The 16175-nt window shown below is 54.3% G+C and overlaps 6 protein-coding genes across 6 annotated transcripts; 2 read left to right on the forward strand and 4 right to left on the reverse strand.

Annotated features, from left to right (window-relative positions):
• Positions 1–736: 736 nt before the first annotated feature.
• Positions 737–2777, reverse strand: PG997_007802 (uncharacterized protein; the record flags this gene model as incomplete). The annotated part of the gene is made up of 7 exons (XM_066812117.1): positions 737–1491; positions 1559–1653; positions 1777–2019; positions 2227–2339; positions 2398–2413; positions 2445–2674; positions 2736–2777. 7 exons carry the CDS (start codon positions 2775–2777, stop codon positions 737–739), a joined length of 1494 nt encoding a protein of 497 aa, XP_066667459.1.
• Positions 2778–2850: 73 nt separating this feature from the next.
• Positions 2851–3388, reverse strand: PG997_007803 (GPI anchored endo-1-3(4)-beta-glucanase; the record flags this gene model as incomplete). The annotated part of the gene is made up of 3 exons (XM_066812118.1): positions 2851–2987; positions 3021–3235; positions 3294–3388. 3 exons carry the CDS (start codon positions 3386–3388, stop codon positions 2851–2853), a joined length of 447 nt encoding a protein of 148 aa, XP_066667460.1.
• A 2319-nt stretch (positions 3389–5707) lies between these two features.
• Positions 5708–7685, forward strand: PG997_007804 (carnitine O-acetyltransferase; the record flags this gene model as incomplete). Its single annotated transcript, XM_066812119.1, has 3 exons — positions 5708–5750; positions 5836–7498; positions 7559–7685. 3 exons carry the CDS (start codon positions 5708–5710, stop codon positions 7683–7685), a joined length of 1833 nt encoding a protein of 610 aa, XP_066667461.1.
• Positions 7686–8127: 442 nt separating this feature from the next.
• On the reverse strand, positions 8128–9962 carry PG997_007805 (Adenylyl cyclase-associated protein; the record flags this gene model as incomplete). Its single annotated transcript, XM_066812120.1, is given in 4 exon segments — positions 8128–8571; positions 8628–9002; positions 9016–9745; positions 9919–9962. 4 exon segments carry the CDS (start codon positions 9960–9962, stop codon positions 8128–8130), a joined length of 1593 nt encoding a protein of 530 aa, XP_066667462.1.
• Positions 9963–11566: 1604 nt separating this feature from the next.
• On the forward strand, positions 11567–13152 carry PG997_007806 (carbohydrate kinase MAK32; the record flags this gene model as incomplete). Its single annotated transcript, XM_066812121.1, has 2 exons — positions 11567–11678; positions 11999–13152. The coding sequence occupies 2 exons, from the start codon at positions 11567–11569 to the stop codon at positions 13150–13152; spliced, it is 1266 nt and encodes a 421-aa protein (XP_066667463.1).
• Positions 13153–13428: 276 nt separating this feature from the next.
• On the reverse strand, positions 13429–15433 carry PG997_007807 (uncharacterized protein; the record flags this gene model as incomplete). Its single annotated transcript, XM_066812122.1, has 2 exons — positions 13429–15091; positions 15207–15433. The coding sequence occupies 2 exons, from the start codon at positions 15431–15433 to the stop codon at positions 13429–13431; spliced, it is 1890 nt and encodes a 629-aa protein (XP_066667464.1).
• Between the last annotated feature and the right edge of the window lie 742 nt (positions 15434–16175).

Raw genomic sequence — 16175 nt, forward strand, 5'->3', positions numbered from 1 at the left:
ATCGTTTGACGCACAAATTCACGGTACCCTCTGCCAGTGGGATGTATTGAAACAGAACCTACGACGTAGCAATCTGGACGACCATCGATACTCTGCGGGTTTCATCTGGCTAGTCACGCACATCATACATACAGAAAGGAAAGGGCCAGAACCCTTATTCTTCAGTTGGACTGCTACGTAACATTCGCAAAGTAGTCCCGTTCTGAGAAACGAGCTGGAGAGTGATTCGCTTGGGATGAAACTTTTCATGACAGCGGCCCCTTAACAGCATTCACTTCCTTGGTCAAAACCACAACACGGAGAATCGGGAAGTAAAGGGCCGCATATTTCATCTGACTGCCTGCGCCCCAGTCAATGATATAAAGTAGGAGAATTAGAATTTGACGTGTACAAATAAGAAAATACAGGAAGGGTCAATTTGCAATAGACCTGATAAGCGAGTACGTCGAGATGGCATGGCAGTTCATTCGTCCCAAGTGTTTCCCCAAAAAGCCCCATTTCTCGGGTTACATAAGCTCCTACTTACTTTCCAACAAACATAGCTCGGGGGGTGCCGGGGAAACAGTCATTTTAGCCTGTAAGAGCAACGACACCTGGCCAAGACCCCCTTTGCAATGTTCCCGGTGATCTCCCCATCTCCCCATCCCCTAGGTATCGTACAAGTTTTATCCTTTCCTCCCCTGGCAAACTTCTCACTCCATGGGCTACAGCGGAACATTTACCTGTGATTCTGCCTCTACAGAAGGAACACAGCACCAAGCAGTGCCAGCGACAGCATCATACCAGCAACGCCGACAAAGTCGTCTGCAAAAGCGCTCGAGGCGCCATTGACTACAGCAAGCTGGTTGGTTGGCGGCACCCCACCGGCAGTGCCATTCGTGTCGTTGGAGAATGGTCTGCTGCTATTGCTGCTGCCGAGCTTGACAGGCATCACGGTGGCCACGGCGATGGCCGTGACCACCACATCGGCCTTGGCAGCTGTCGCCACGGCCAAGGGTACCGTCAAAGTTACGGTGTTGGCACCTCTCGGCCCGCACGCGGAGCACGTCTCGGCGTACGTGGTCATGGGCACTAAGGCCGCTGCCAGAGCTGCTGCCTGCGCCGTCCCGTTACTAGTTCCGTTCCAGAAGGGTCCTAGGCCTCCTGTCACTACTGCAGCGCCTGCCGCCGTAGGGACTGGTGCTTTGATACCGCTGCACGTGGTGATGGTCAAGGTGGTACAGTAGGCGACGGTCACGAGCTGCGCCGGGTTGGTCGCACACACCGTCGTATAAGTCATCGTTACCGCAGTAGTTATGATGACGGTACTGCCAACACCACCAACACCACCGCCATTGCCGCCTGTTGCGGTGCTGTTACCGCCAGCACCAGACGAAGAGCCGCCCATGGCTGGCGCTCCAGGTGGTGGCGGGGCGGCAGCCAGGTTGTCATAGACGGTAAGGAGGATATTGGCCGGCGCGGCGCGGCGGCTCAGGGGGCGCAAGGTTGCAACTGTGCTGTTGTTTGTCGGCATTGTGGAGTTGGACGGGGGGCATCTTGGTGCCCTTGACGAGACCACCACAGCTCTCGTTGGGGTTGCCCGGGCAAGCACGGTCGCATTGTGCGTTCTCCACCGCGGAGGTGTCGCCAAGAGTATCTGCACAGTAGCAAGTGCTGCATATGCTAACTGTTAGTGGCCGCTTTCCAAGTCTGTTTACTACCACCTTTGCTGGATGACAAGGGGTAACTTGAAAGGGAAGGGAAGGAAAAGGGGCGAGAGAGGGGCGAGAGACTCACGTCGCGAACACGCCAGAGTATTTTCGACCCGCACAGCTGGCGACGCAGGCCTCGTTGTCCATAGTGGCATATTCGGAAGCGGAAGACCATGTCGAATACCCCGAGCTGGACCCGAAGCATCCAAGCAACGTATACCCATTGATTGTAGCAGGGTCGCTCAGGCCTCCCCGGACTTGGTAGGTATTGATGAGGCCGTCGCCGTGGTCAATGTGATGGTTCGCGTATTGCTTGGTTGTGGCAATGCTTTAGTCGTGTTTGCACTTGGGAGCCTCGTGGAAGCCGAAGTCGCGTACGGGGGCGAGGCTGTTGAGGCGGTCGCATTAGGCGTGCCTGAAGTCTTTGGGGAACTTGGTTTTGTTAGACATCGATGTAGTTGACGTTCCAGAAACTATGGCAGAGTTACCGTTAGTCAAATTGCGCAGCACGGGATCTTCTGGTGAGGCTACTTACGCGCCGAGGAAGGCTTTCGGGCTACTGGCGACATAGTCCTTACACGTCGGGGCCAGCGTATCGCACTTGTCAGTTTTTCCCCATATATTTCCGGCATAGTCACCACATAGGTTCTAAGAAAGAATGAGCTCACATGTCAACAGCTTGGAGTATACATAGAACGTGACTTACAATGTTAATCACAAGACTCATTGAAGAAGAATGAATCAGCGTTGCACCCCGAGCCGCCGAAGAGCGCCTGGGGAGGTCCCCATGAGGCCGGCTCGGGGCTTGTCAGGGGCGCATAAGCAATATCGCTCGGAACGGCGGACCGAGGGAAATGCCATACTTTCAGGCCATCCGAGTCCCACTCAAGAGCGTAAATACCGCCTCCTTGAGCATTGAAGCTGTCGCCATAGGACGTGGCATCCGAAACCGGAGAAGCGTAGTTGCAGCGTATGTTTCCGGGCTAGGGGGCAGCGCTTTAGTGCCATAGTCATACAAATGGATAGGGGAAGGGTCTCTTACACCAGGCCCGCAGTTTTTCGGTCCTTGTTGGCCAGTGAAACCATCATTTGGCAACTGACACCCAGGAGTCCTTATGTACTTGTCAGCATTGGCCTCTGCTCAGGCGGATGATGATTCCTACGTATGGGCAGAAAACAGATTCCTCGAGGCCGTATTGGCTCCCTCGATGATATCCAATTCTCCGCCAAGGGGCCACTTTGTGCCATTCTGGTCGTTGTTAAATGCCCAGACTAGGAAGACGCTACTCAGCATGTCTTCTCACGAGGGTCGATCAATATTTGGCTTACAGGCAGGCCAGACACCGCATGTGGATGCTGGCATATGCGCAAAGTCGGCAATGAAAAGACCATGGGTGAAACCCTGATAGCTGGTGAGTCTAACACTGGGTCGACCAACATCGCTCACTGTATAGTTGTTATATGTATCTACACCGAGACGGACTCGGTTGAATTCGTCGATTGAGATAAGCCCCTGTACGGTAGCGGCGGCCTGGCTCTGATAGCTTTGGAGCAAGTCAGCAAAACCATTATCGCGTAGGCATCCTGAGCGTCCTCGCTTACTTGACAAAGCCATTGCTTGGGTCCTTCCCCGTGAAGAAGCTGAAGCCGTCGAGCAGTGCCTGGCCCGCGTAATGGGTTGCAAGAGAGTACGCCATTTTTAGGATCCTATAATCAAGAACCGCTGTTTATAAAAGAGTGACTAGAAACAGAAAAATACTACTACATCCAGGAGAACAGAGTGATAGACCTTTCGGTCAGAGTAAAGAGTGAAGAGAAGTAAGGAGTGGCTGAGCCGCACGATGATCGCACGCAGGCATGGAACATACAGCTGAGGAAAGAAGGAGAACCGGAAGCCCCGGTAGACGAAGAGGATTCGGAGACCGAGGGTTTTCTGTATATCTCCTTGTTTACCTCTCACACTCTTCACTCTCCCACTTCACTTCAACTGCATGCCTGGCGCGAGTTGAGAGATTCCAGAGGAGAGACGCCGAGAGCTCTGGGGACTCGCAGAAGAAGAATGCAAATAAGACCCAATCTGCCGAAGCTGTCACGTTGATGGCGTTGAGACATCTGGCCCCTGACAGCCTGCACTATTGCAAGCCGAGCCAGGGATGAAATGCAATAAGTCTGCGAGGCTTCTCCCTTATCCTGCACATTGTGTCGGCCAGTGGAAAACGTATCATTAAATCGCACATGAATGCTCGGTCCATCATGCCAGAGGAGAGTGGATTGACCATGGCCTGGATTGTCGATACTGAAATATCGTCATACTAATAACTCGCCGGTATGGTTTGCATTGGAAGATCGAGCCAATTTCTGGCAGATCCTGGGATGACCTTTTGGGCTTCTACGCTTCAAGCCAGTTGACGAGCGACCAGAGATAAATACTTGCATGACCGCATTCGTACCGCTTACCATTAATAATAATAATAATAAAAAGAAGAAAAAAATCGTTGTGCCACATTTTGTATTTCGAGATAAATAAGCATGATAGTGAGAAGTTGAAGGAAAGGAGTTGTTGTAAACGTGTCCCGCCAATTGCCTTTACTTACACGTTGTGTTGGCTCTGTTGCCACGAGTCCAGACAGTTTCAATATTCAAATTTTGGCTGGATGAAGGCACGGGATGTCTTAGGAATGCAAAGCTAATAAGCGCGATATGCCCGAAGGCTTTCCTCTCTCCATAACAACGGTCATGTGATGCTTGCTCTTTTGAGAAGGCTCAAGTCCAATGCATTAATAAGAAGCACATATTTCGCGACCACTGAGATGGCAGATGACAGATGGCAGCGAGATCAATTCAAGTAACGTCATTGTGTGCGCGGTGGGTTGGCATGTGAAAGCGGCTTTGCAATTACATAAGTCAAGCTTGAGCACTTTCTCCAATGCCAAGTTCTACATGTAAGTTCTAGCACCGATCTGTCCCCAAGTAGCGAGTCGCTAGCAGCTTTGCAGCTCCAGCCTCCAGCCTCCAGCCTCCAGGTGCCAGGCGGACACACGGCACGTCCATGTGTGGGTAAACCCACGGCTATTTTACCTCGGCTGGGGAGGGGCGGGCTCGGGTTCCCCAGTCGCAAACTTGGGGAAGCGGTACACACCAGACCAGACCAGACACCTGTAACTACAAGTAGATCCTATGATACACCTGGACAATAACTACCCCCGGCAGACCGGACACGACAGAGATTGATGAGCTGAGACAGGCAACGGAGAGTCCCATCGACCGTAGGTAGAAAGAGGAGCCCAAGCTGCTAGAACGAGGAGAAAGGGCCACATGATCCCGTCTTGAGGAGTTCGCTCTGCTTAGCAACGTCCACTCGAGAACATCAACCTGTAGAGCCCCCTCCATTCACCCGCCATCCCAGACAGACCAGATCTTGGCTCGCGATTCATAAAAGACCCAGCAGTCGCCCTTGCCAGCCTGCAGCCCAGTTACAAACATACATATGCCGGCGAACACAGGCCCACTAGCGGTAAAGAAATAACCTAGGCCCATGCTTGTGAGAGAGCGGCGAGGCACGAGGCACTTGACCAACATCCACCACCACCGCATTCTGTAACCTGCGGCATTCACTCGGCTTACCCGCCGTCGTTTCCACTTCGCAACCCACCCCCAGCTTAAGCCGCCCCCGTAGATCAGGTGTCGCGACTCTCTCCCTCTCCCCTTCGGCCACTTCTTTTTTCTCTTTTACCTATTCAAAAGCCAATTGACATGTTTGCTTCTCTGGTAAAGAGTCGGGCTCAAGCTACCGCACTCAAATCGACCGCGCGACAGCAACTTCGGACTCCAAAGGTGTGTAGAAGCCATCCCTTGATCTTGCTATATTCGGCGGCTGCTGTCACCCTTGGACCTCGGCTGTTTTATATGCAAGCAACCATGCCGAAAGCTCTTTAAACAACGCAAAGAGAAGCAAAAAGTTACTCAGAACTGACGACTGACCTTTGTCCTTGCCTTTGCAGAGCAACATACTTCTAATGGCGCCCGCCGCGAAACGGAGCAATAGCTCCCTGCCAGCTGGTAAGTAGCAGTCGCATGAGCTCCGGCCTGTCAATGACAAGGTTGACATTCCTTGCGGCGACCAACCTCGCTAACTGTGCTACAGGCTATGCGGAAGACAAGTCAAAAGGACCGATGCTTCGGTTCCAAGATTCGTTACCGCGCCTTCCCGTCCCGACGCTCGAAGAGACCTCTGCACGCTACCTCAAGTCGCTCAACCCGCTACTGAGCTCCGACGAGCTCGCCAGCAGCAAGACGGCCGTTGAGGAGTTTGTGAAGCCCGGTGGCGTGGGTCGCAAGCTGCAGGAGAAGCTGGTCGCCAAGCGCGAGGACCCCAATGTGCGGAATTGGATCTATGAGTGGTGGAACGAGGCCGCCTACCTGGCCTACCGAGACCCCGTCGTTCCCTATGTCAGCTACTTCTACTCCCACCGAGACGACCGCCGGCGGCGCAACCCGGCTAAGCGAGCGGCCGCTATTACTACAGCAGCTTTGGAGTTCAAGAAGCAGGTCGATAGCGGCACCCTCGAGCCCGAGTATATGAAGAAACTGCCCATCTGCATGGACAGCTACAAATGGATGTTCAATGCCAGTCGTGTGGCTGCGAAGCCTGCCGACTACCCCATCAAATACGATGCCAACACCCACAAGCACATCATCGCCATTCGGAAAAACCAGATCTTCAAGATTTCGCAGGAGGTGGACGGCCAGCAGCTGAACACGTCGGAGCTTGAGGCGCAGTTTGCCCGTGTGTACGAGTTGGCGACAAGGCAACCGGCCGTTGGCGCGCTCACTTCCGAGAACCGTGACATCTGGACTGACGCTCGGGAAATCCTGCTCAATGCCTCAACCAAAAACAAGGCCGCGCTGGAGGCTGTTGAGTCGGCTTCCTTCGTTGTCTGTTTGGATGACGCTGCCCCGGTTACCCTGGAGGAGCGCGCGCACGCCTATTGGCACGGCGATGGCAAGAACAGATGGTACGACAAGCCTCTGCAGTTCATCGTGAACGATAACGGCACATCAGGTTTCATGGGAGAGCACAGCATGATGGACGGTACCCCAACGCACCGCCTGAACGACTACGTAAATGACGTCATTTTCAACAACAAGCTCGACTTCAGCAACCCCTCGGTGCGATCGAACCTGCCAGAGCCAACTGCTGTGAACTTCGAGGTCACCAAGGAGGTGCAAGCCGAGATCGAGCGGGCCGAGAAGGACTTCGCGACGGTCATTGGCTCGCACGAGCTCGCCGTCCAGGCCTACCAAGGCTACGGCAAGGGTCTGATCAAGAAGTTCAAGTGCTCACCCGATGCCTACGTGCAGATGGTCATCCAGCTGGCGTACCACAAGATGTACGGCAAGAACCGTCCCACGTACGAGTCGGCGGCCACGCGCCGCTTCCAGCTGGGCCGCACGGAGACGTGCCGCTCGGTCTCGGAGGACAGCGTAGCCTTCTGCGCCAGCATGGCCGACGCGTCTGCCGAGGACAAGACGCGCATCGACCTCTTCCGCAAGGCCGTCAACAGCCACATCGAGTATATCAGCGCCGCGTCGGACGGCAAGGGTGTCGACCGTCACCTGTTTGGTCTGAAGAAGCTCCTTGAGCCCGGCGAGGAGGTTCCCGCTATTTACAAGGACCCGGCCTACGGCTACTCGAGCTCCTGGTACTTGAGTACCAGTCAGCTGAGCTCAGAGTTCTTCAACGGGTACGGCTGGAGCCAAGTCATTGATGGAGGCTTCGGCATCGCCTACATGATTAACGAGAACAGGTAAGCCCCTCCCCCCTTTCACCCATTGCGCATGTTCACGGCCAATTAACCATTCTACAGCATCAACTTCAACATTGTCTCCAAGGGTCTTGGTAGCCAAAAGATGAGCTACTACCTCAATGAGGCCGCTGGCGATATCCGGGATCTCATGACCCAGACCCTCGAGGCCCCCAAGGCTAAGCTGTAAATGTAGACTACGGTCCATATTTCTAGAAGGGCCGGGCCAACTGAGGCGCGAAAGAGGATCGTGTCGAATCCAGAGTTGTTATACGTGTAGATCCAGAGCGAGGACAGTTGTGGCTGGGGTCGTGTCTCTTGCACAACATATTTCTCCGTATATTTGCACTTTACCATAGACAGCCTTCAGACATATCGCATCACTGCCGGTGTTTGGTGGCCACAGAGCTCTCTTACTCGACGTTTTTAACCCGGGCAATTAGGTGTGCAGTTACTGGAGGAAATGGCAGAGATGTAATATTGATACTGCTCTCTATACAATACACTACTAGTCTTTCGAATGCAAAATATCCCTATGCTGGAACGCTTGAAAGTGGGAAGCGTAAGGCTCTTAAAGTCACCCCGTTGGACGCCGTCTGCATTCATCCTACACCAACCCGATGCAACTTACTTTAACCAGCGTGCTCGACGATCTCGTTGACCAGCTGGCCCTTCTTCTCGTCAAAGTAGTGGCACATCTGACTGGGCAGGGGTACCTCCTTGTAGTCGTCCTCGTCGTTATCGAGGATGTTCAGGTTGATGCCGGCGCTCTTGCTGCTGAAGATGCGGGTCGCCGTGCTCTCCCGGCTCAGGTAAACGGTAGCGCCGTCCATCTGGTCCATCATAACGGTGGGGATGACGCCCATGACCTGCAGGGCGAAGTTGGAAGACTTGACGACGTCGACGGTGGAAACGAGACTGTCCACCACGATCGACAGCCTCTGGGTGTTCTCAACGGTGACAGCGTTGGCCTTGCCCTTGATGATGACCGTTGTGTGGTTGCACTTGGAGATAAGAATGGAGTGGTTGATAGAAGCATCAATTTCAATGGGTTCGGGATGCCTCTCGTAGTTTTCCTAGAATGGTTGTTAGTGCATGAGCCATCGAGCTGGCGCGATCAGAGCGGACTTACAATCAACCACTTGTTTCCGTCCAGCTCCTTCTTCGGAGGCTTCTTGGCCCGCATGCTCTCCGGCTTGGGCTTCCTTGCGGGTGCGGGGCTCTTGCCGCGACCAGACGCTTCACGATCTGGGACGACCGAAGCGGCTCTCAGGGCGGGGTTCTTGTGCGTCATCTCGGATCGGTCCACCTTTCGTAGGCCCTTGGTTACATCCGAGCCCTTATTAATCTCACTAAACACGGCACCCAGACTGGCCCCAGAGGCAGGCTCCGCTGATCTGCCCTCCTCCTTGATCTGCAGGACCGGCGGTGGGCCGGGGGGAGGGGGGCGGCGGCGGCGCACCACCTGCGGCAGGAGGTGGCGGCGGAGGTGCAGAGGTGGCGGCTCCTGGGTTCGGTACCTCCTTTGCGATTTCCGCGGCGGGCAGACCCTTGGGGTTCCACGGGATACCGCTAGGGAAGTATTGCTTGACGTACTCGGTCAGGTCCTTGAACACCTGGTAGAAGGCCTGAATCCATGCGACTTGGGCAGCGTCCTTGTCCTTGTACTCCTTGAGGACTCGGTTTCCGAAGAACTGAGCAGACCCGAGCGATTCCTCGACGTGTTTATAGGGACGGTTGTCGACGGTAACCCAAGCCAGAACCATGATACCCTCTGCGACGGCGCTAAGCTGGCTGAAGACGGGAGAGCCGCGATTCGACTCCTTGATGTTGCCGACGGCCATCAAGGCCTCGTTGATGGGCTTCAGTAGGTCCTGGTACACGGCCATTTCGGAGCCAGAGAAGTCGGGCTTCTTGGCCTTGGTCGAGACGAGCAGGAAGCGGCGCTGTTGCTTGAAACCCTCGAGCACTTTGGCGGCCTGCTCGGCGATGAGGCCGCCCAGCTTGTTGCTGGCGTCGACATATCTCTCGACTGATTGGGAAATGAAAATGTCGAAATCCTCGATCGACTCGGGGAATGGCTCCTCGACCACTGTCTTCAGGGCGGGAGAGCCAGTTGGGGCGGGAGTCGGCGCCGGGCTGGTGGCAGCGATCGGGGAGGCGAGGGTGTGGGAGAGCGCCGGCACAGCCTGAGGCAGCTCTATGGTCGAGGTAGCAATGTCTTCTAAGCGAGCGGTGGCAGCTTCAAGCCTGTTGCTGAGTTGAGTAAACCAGTCCTTGCAGTCGTCGGACACGAGGAGGGGAGGCATTGCGACGGTGCTCACTTGGTCACTTGGTCGCTTGCTCACTTGCTCACTTGGGCAGCAATGGGGGTAGGGGAGAGGAGGAAGTCGGGGAGCAAAGAGAACCTTGGAAAAACGTACCGCTTGATGAGGGTTGTGAGGTTATGCATGTTGTTGGTGGCCATGGTGGCAGCTACGTGCGCAATGTGGATTGCGACAGATGGTAGGTTTTATGTTTGGTAGTGAACCGGAAGCTGCGAAGTTGCGTGGCAGACGCGGACAAGGAGTGGGAAAGAAGTCGTCCCCTGTTCGGCGGAGCCAACCCAGCAATTAGCTGTTTAGGAGGCGGCCGACTACGCAATCTACCGCAATGGATCATGTATGGGAGGGGATCTTGCTCTAAAACGCGAAGGGGGCCTGTTTTCCGAAACGACTCAAAAGTAGGTATTCAAGAAACAATGTGCAAATGCAGCAATGCACAGCTCTTCAATGCGGCGAAGGCAAGGATGCAATGCACGATACCTACCTAGCATATAGAGTTGAGCTGCCGATCAGGCGACGACATTAGAAAACCCGACAGCCTGGCGTTACAGCCAGCGTAGGCTACAAACTCGACAGCCTGGGCCCGGGGCTGGGCAGCTTGCGCGGATGGGATGTTACCCTCAAGCTAAGACGTTTGGAGAACCCCTGCATTAGGCATTAGGCAGGCATTAGAGCCGTTGGGGCAAGGAGCTGCCTGGGATTCAAGCTACTGCGCCTGTAGCTTCAAATAAAACATTGAAGCGGCTGCCATACATATAAGCAGTGCCCCGCCATGGCATACGGGCAATAATCGTGCAATATCGCTCTAGGTTACATATCTTACCCGACCTTCCATGCCCTCTGGTTGACCATAAGAGTCCCCTGAAGGCGAACCGGGAAGTGAGTTACGGTAAACGTTTGATGTCCATTTACTTACATGTACATAACCTACATGTAGCTAGGTAAGTAAGTACATGTAAGCAAGCTGTTGGCAGTTGGGGGTATTGGGTATCATTCATTTGTAAGTACGCCACCACGCTCTACCAGTCGAGAGGCAATTGGAGACATCTTGATCATTCAATGCCAGATGTTGATCTCCCTGATGTTCGCAAGATACATGAAAACAACAGCTCGATTGATTGATCGCCGCTGCGCCGCTGTTAGAACCGCCTACATACCTACTGCTACTGCTGCTACTGCCAGAAGTGGGCCGAAAAATACACCGCACCGCTGCCTTGTACTGTCAAGCCTTGATGCTATTGATTCTACCTACTATAAAAGCCTTACAAACGGATGTAAAAATACGAAGAAAATATACGTAATATTTACAAGTCGAAATAAGCAGCCATAGTTTTCTTAACTTTTTAACGCCGTTCTAGAAGGTTGATGGTGAACTACGATATACGATTCCTAAGCGGCACCTTTGAGCTGTGCAGTTGGCTTCTGCTACTGCTACTACTGCAAGCAGCCAATGCAGGCGGCCTATCAGTCTGTGAGCCAGAGCTTCACCGATGCAGCCTTGTCTCACAATTGATTACTGCCCAGGTATATCCGATTCCATGCATGACTGACCTACACCCAACTTTGCATCCCACCACCTTTCTCAATCCGGCTGCTCTGCCTGGCTCTCCTGTAGGGCTCGGCCTATTTCTCCGCATCCAAGATCTGCCGGTGTGGCTGGCTGCCTCTTGGCCAAGCCAAGCCCCTACTCGTCCTTGCGTCAACGAACACGGCTGGGAGATACAGTACATACTACAGTACATACATCATGGACACCGCTGCAGACACCAGAGAGGCCAACCCGGAGGGGGCCGACATTGAATCTGCCGGGTTCGACTCGCAGGGAATAGAATTTGTGACCATGGGCATGTTCATCATCGGTAAGGCTTCCTTCATCGCTCTCGAGCTCAAACCCGCCCTCTTTTGGCCACCCACGCGTCCTCTCTCTTCCTTTCTTTTTACGTCATAAATTTTCCTGCCGGCGAATCAACCCAAGTCTACGATATTGCAATGCCATCCGGTGAAGAAAATACAAGTATGGAAAGCTTTTGTTCCAGACCTGTAATGTTACCCCCACGTATTGATGTTATGCCATCAATACGTTGAAGCCCACAAGCTCCGCTTCAACATTCTTCAATACTTCCAAATATGGGGACTACATGCCTGTCGACTTCATATACCTATGCTGACACATTCCTAGACGACATCGAGTACCTGCCCCCAACACCGCCTAAAAAAGATGTAATCGGCGGCGCAGGCACCTACTCGGCCCTTGGGGCACGGCTCCTGTCACCTCCACCGCTCTCCACCTCGGTCGGGTGGATCGTCGACAAGGGGTCGGACTTCCCAACTGCCCTGACCGACCTCATTGAGAGCTGGGAGACGGCGGCCCTGATGAGGGAAACACCAGATCGTCTGACCACTCGCGGCTGGAATGGCTATGATGAGCATCAGAACCGCGGCTTTCGTTACCTGACTCCCAAGAAACGCATCACTGCCGAGGACCTTACACCAGAGCTCCTCGCCTCCCGCTCTTTTCACATGGTATGTTCGCCAACGCGCTGCCAGGAACTCGTGAGGGGGATCAAGGAACGACGGGCAGACTTGACCACACCTGACGGCAATAACTTGCCGAAACCGGTTTTCGTATGGGAACCTGTACCTGATTTGTGCACCCCCGATGAGCTATTGAACTGCACAAACACCCTCCCGCTTGTGGATGTATGTAGTCCAAACCACTCAGAACTGGCTGGCTTCATGGGCGACAATGGTCTAGACCCGGAAACGGGCGAGATCAGTACGGCCTCTGTTGAACGCGCTTGTGAGCAGTTACTTGGGTCCATGCCTCTGCAGTCGTTTTCCCTGGTAGTGAGAGCAGGAGAAAAGGGCTGTTATCTCGCCAAGAACGGCGGCCGGAAACGCACAAGACGGTCGGGGAACTCGGGAAAGCGCAAGAAGCCTTCCGCCATGCTACACGGTAGCTTGCAGCACGATACGGATATGGAGGCTTTGTTCGCCGGCTTGCTGCAAGATCCCGAGGGCATGGTGGCTGATGAAGAAATCGAGGTCGACCCTGGTATTGAACGTTGGGTACCTGCATATCACACCAACAAGGAAAAGGTCGTCGACCCTACAGGCGGTGGAAACACTTTCCTGGGCGGTCTCGCGGTGGCTCTTGCGCGAGGAAAGGGTCTCGAGGAAGCTGCGGCGTGGGGGAGTGTAGCGGCTAGTTTTGCAATCGAACAAGTCGGGCCACCGAATCTTGGTAGAGATGACGATGGAAATGAGACCTGGAACGATGTCCGGGTGGATGACAGGTTTGAGGAGTTTAAGAACCGGCTAGCGTTTGGCTAGGTTTGCGCGTGCGTCTTCTCGCTACGAGGGAGTCACGGTCCTTCTGGATATCTCCCATAGAGTACCGGACAGCTAGGCAGGCAAAGTCCGGGGATAGAGCGATGGAAATGGTAAAAAAGGTACTAATAAGGCAATACGTTGGCGGCAGGACTCAATTTGCACAAGTTTGAATACATTTGAAGCGCTAAAGGGGCGAAATGAAGCTTTTTCAATCTCTCGTAGATCCATCGCGTCCAAGAAGCTGCATTTAATCCCGCGTCCCTCAGGGTGCCTATATCATTCTTCCTGCGCCTGCGGACTAAGCACAGCAAAGGGGTTAACTGCTAGCGAACGCGGCGGCATTTGCCGGCTGGATTGCCCCTTCTTCTTATTGCCTTGTGTGTTTTTATTCTTGGACGAGGACTTGAACTCGAACTCTGGTATGTCGAGCATCTTGGAGATGGCAGAGAGACATCCAGTGCGCTGAATGCGGGACAGCTGACCAAAGATGGACTCCGCCGTCGGCCAGTCCGCGATCAGCGGCAGGTTTGAGAGTCGCTGCTGCAGCTTCTCCTGGGCTTTGGAAAGGGGCGGGTCGGCGAGTGCTGACACGACATCGAGGACCTGTTTGAGCATTCGAAGGGAGTAGAGCGAGGCCTGGACCTGCGCCGTGAAGTGCAGCACATCCCATCCGTATTGCCCGGGCTGCTGCTGCTCTCCGCTGTTTTTGTTCTGGAAGAGAGCGGCGGCCTCGCCCATCACCTGGACCGACAGCGGGTTCCGGCCGTTGGACGTGGACCACTCGACGTCCTGGTAGACGGCCAGGGCGAGCCACAACAGCTCGTGGCCCGGCAAGTCCAGCTCAATCTGCTCGAGGGTTGCGAGGAGCTGCGCGCAACCGCGTTCCGTCTCCGCAGGGCTGGGCAGGCTGAGTTGGCGCCCGCCGGTCGAGCTCTCGAGCGTCCGATACTCGATAACGATGTCGTCACGCCGAGGCTGCTGCCGTGGACCACTGGGTTCCTTCTTCTTCTTCTGCTGGGCGATGGCGTAGCATAGCTGTCGCACCGACTCGCTCATAGTCCAAGAGCTCTTCCGAGCGTTGTCCTCTACCATTACGGGGAGGAACATGGAGATCTTGTCAGGGCCCCGGGGCTGGCCGGTGGAGGTGGTTGTGGCATCACCCGTCAAAGAAGAGTTTTCGGCATCGGTCGCCAAGTCAATGTTGAGGGACTGGATGACGAGCTCAGATATCCTCGGGTCCAGGGAGGTTAGGAGCGAAATGACAGGGTGGTCGGCGGATATGTACTCCTGTGGGACGAGGTGCTCTTCTAGGAACTTCTGGTAGTCCTCTTTTACTATGTCTTCAGTGGTGTCACTGGCTTTGGCAAAGTGCACTGCCTCGTCTAGACCGGTGTGTCGTGTTGTCATTTCGAAGGCCAGTCGTGGTATGCCGCCATATTTTTGAAGACCAAGATATTCCGCCAGTTGCCGCGCCGAATATGTGAGCGCAAACAGCTCGGCCTCGTCGGGCTCTGGCCTGGTACCGATCTCCCAGAAGAAGGCTACGGACCCCTGCGGACCGAGGTCCTCCATGAGCAGGTCGGAGTCGCTGGTCAGCACGATGCCCCCGTTCTGTCGAATGTCTTCGGCGCAGTAGGTGTCTGCCTCTCCGGGTACGACTTGCACCAGGTCCCTCCATGCTTTCGAGTTTCGCACCGACTCGGCCACGGCGGGCACGAGAAAGGGGTGTTTGGGAAATCGCCGCGTCGAGCCGGGACCCGTGCGGGCTAGATCGGCTAGTGCTATGGTTGAGCTGAAGGGCGTGTTGCTTCTTGGTCTGCTCACGCCGGATGACATGTACGAGGAGGTTTCTGTCATCGTCTTGGTTGACTTGATCAGCCGTCCCCTCCGCGTGGCCCATTTCCTCGGCGGTAGAAAGCCATCAAAGTAGATTTTCCTCCTGAAAAGAGTTAGTATGGTCTCTTTCCTCTCATCGTGCGCGTGCGCAAACACGCAGCACAAAAGAAAATGTGAATGAACCATAAGCAGAAGGGACAACCTAGAGGATAACTTACACTATGACGTTGCCGGCATGGAGCAGGTTCAGCCAGTTCACGAAACCTTCCCCCAACACGGCGTACGGTACATGTCCCAGGGTTGCGCTTTCCAGCGACTGCTGGTTCATGACAGCCTCCCATATGCGGTGGACGAGCGCGGGGCCATCGATCACGACGCTCTGCCCACTCAATGTAGTGGGCTTCCCATACGGCCGCAGGGCTGCGGAGAGACCCGGGATGCCCATGTTACTGCGTATCCCTTATGCGCCAGCCTCGAGATCCTAATTCTTTTCGGGGTGCCTAATATCATGCTTCGGGCCTAGGCCATGGCGTGTGATGATTGCTTTGGCCTCTCTTGTTTGATCAGTACACTGTGCGGAAACGATCAGTAAACCCAGGGGATATGTGACTGGCAATTGCTCACTTACATTGATACGCGTATCCGTCAATTGTACGTACATGTATAAGCCAAACTATAGACACCTACCTACATACATACATGCATCTTGCCTAGATACCTACTTAAATGTGCTTAAATGTGCTTAGCGATAATTGGGCCATTGGTGGGCATTATGCAATTATGTGCACTGCACCCGTTTTAAGTATCTACCTACTAACCGTAGTCCACCAGGGCCAATCCGAGGTCGGGGTTGTATCTTTTTTCCTCTTCTACGTCGAATATGTAACCAGACGCATTCCTCTCTTTGACATACATTCCATTTCATCATTGTTGCCTGCCTACACACGCTACAGCATCCAGCCTCTCCACATACATTGTGTATCGTGAGAAGGCCGAGCCGTTGAGTTATCGATTACCTACCTACTCAATCGTAGCTTTGATAACACCCGACCCTTGCTGATCGCCGATAACCCATACTTTTTTCCCTCTTTTTCCCCTCGGCTAAGGAACAAACGACCGGCCGTGCTCTTTGACCCACACGAAGTTTTTCTTTCCTTCATCTGCGAGCGTCCTCGCACGCCGCCCAT

The sequence above is a fragment of the Apiospora hydei genome (assembly GCF_038363865.1).
Source record: "Apiospora hydei strain CBS 114990 chromosome Unknown utg000006l_segment0_segment0, whole genome shotgun sequence".
NCBI lineage: Eukaryota > Fungi > Ascomycota > Sordariomycetes > Amphisphaeriales > Apiosporaceae > Apiospora > Apiospora hydei.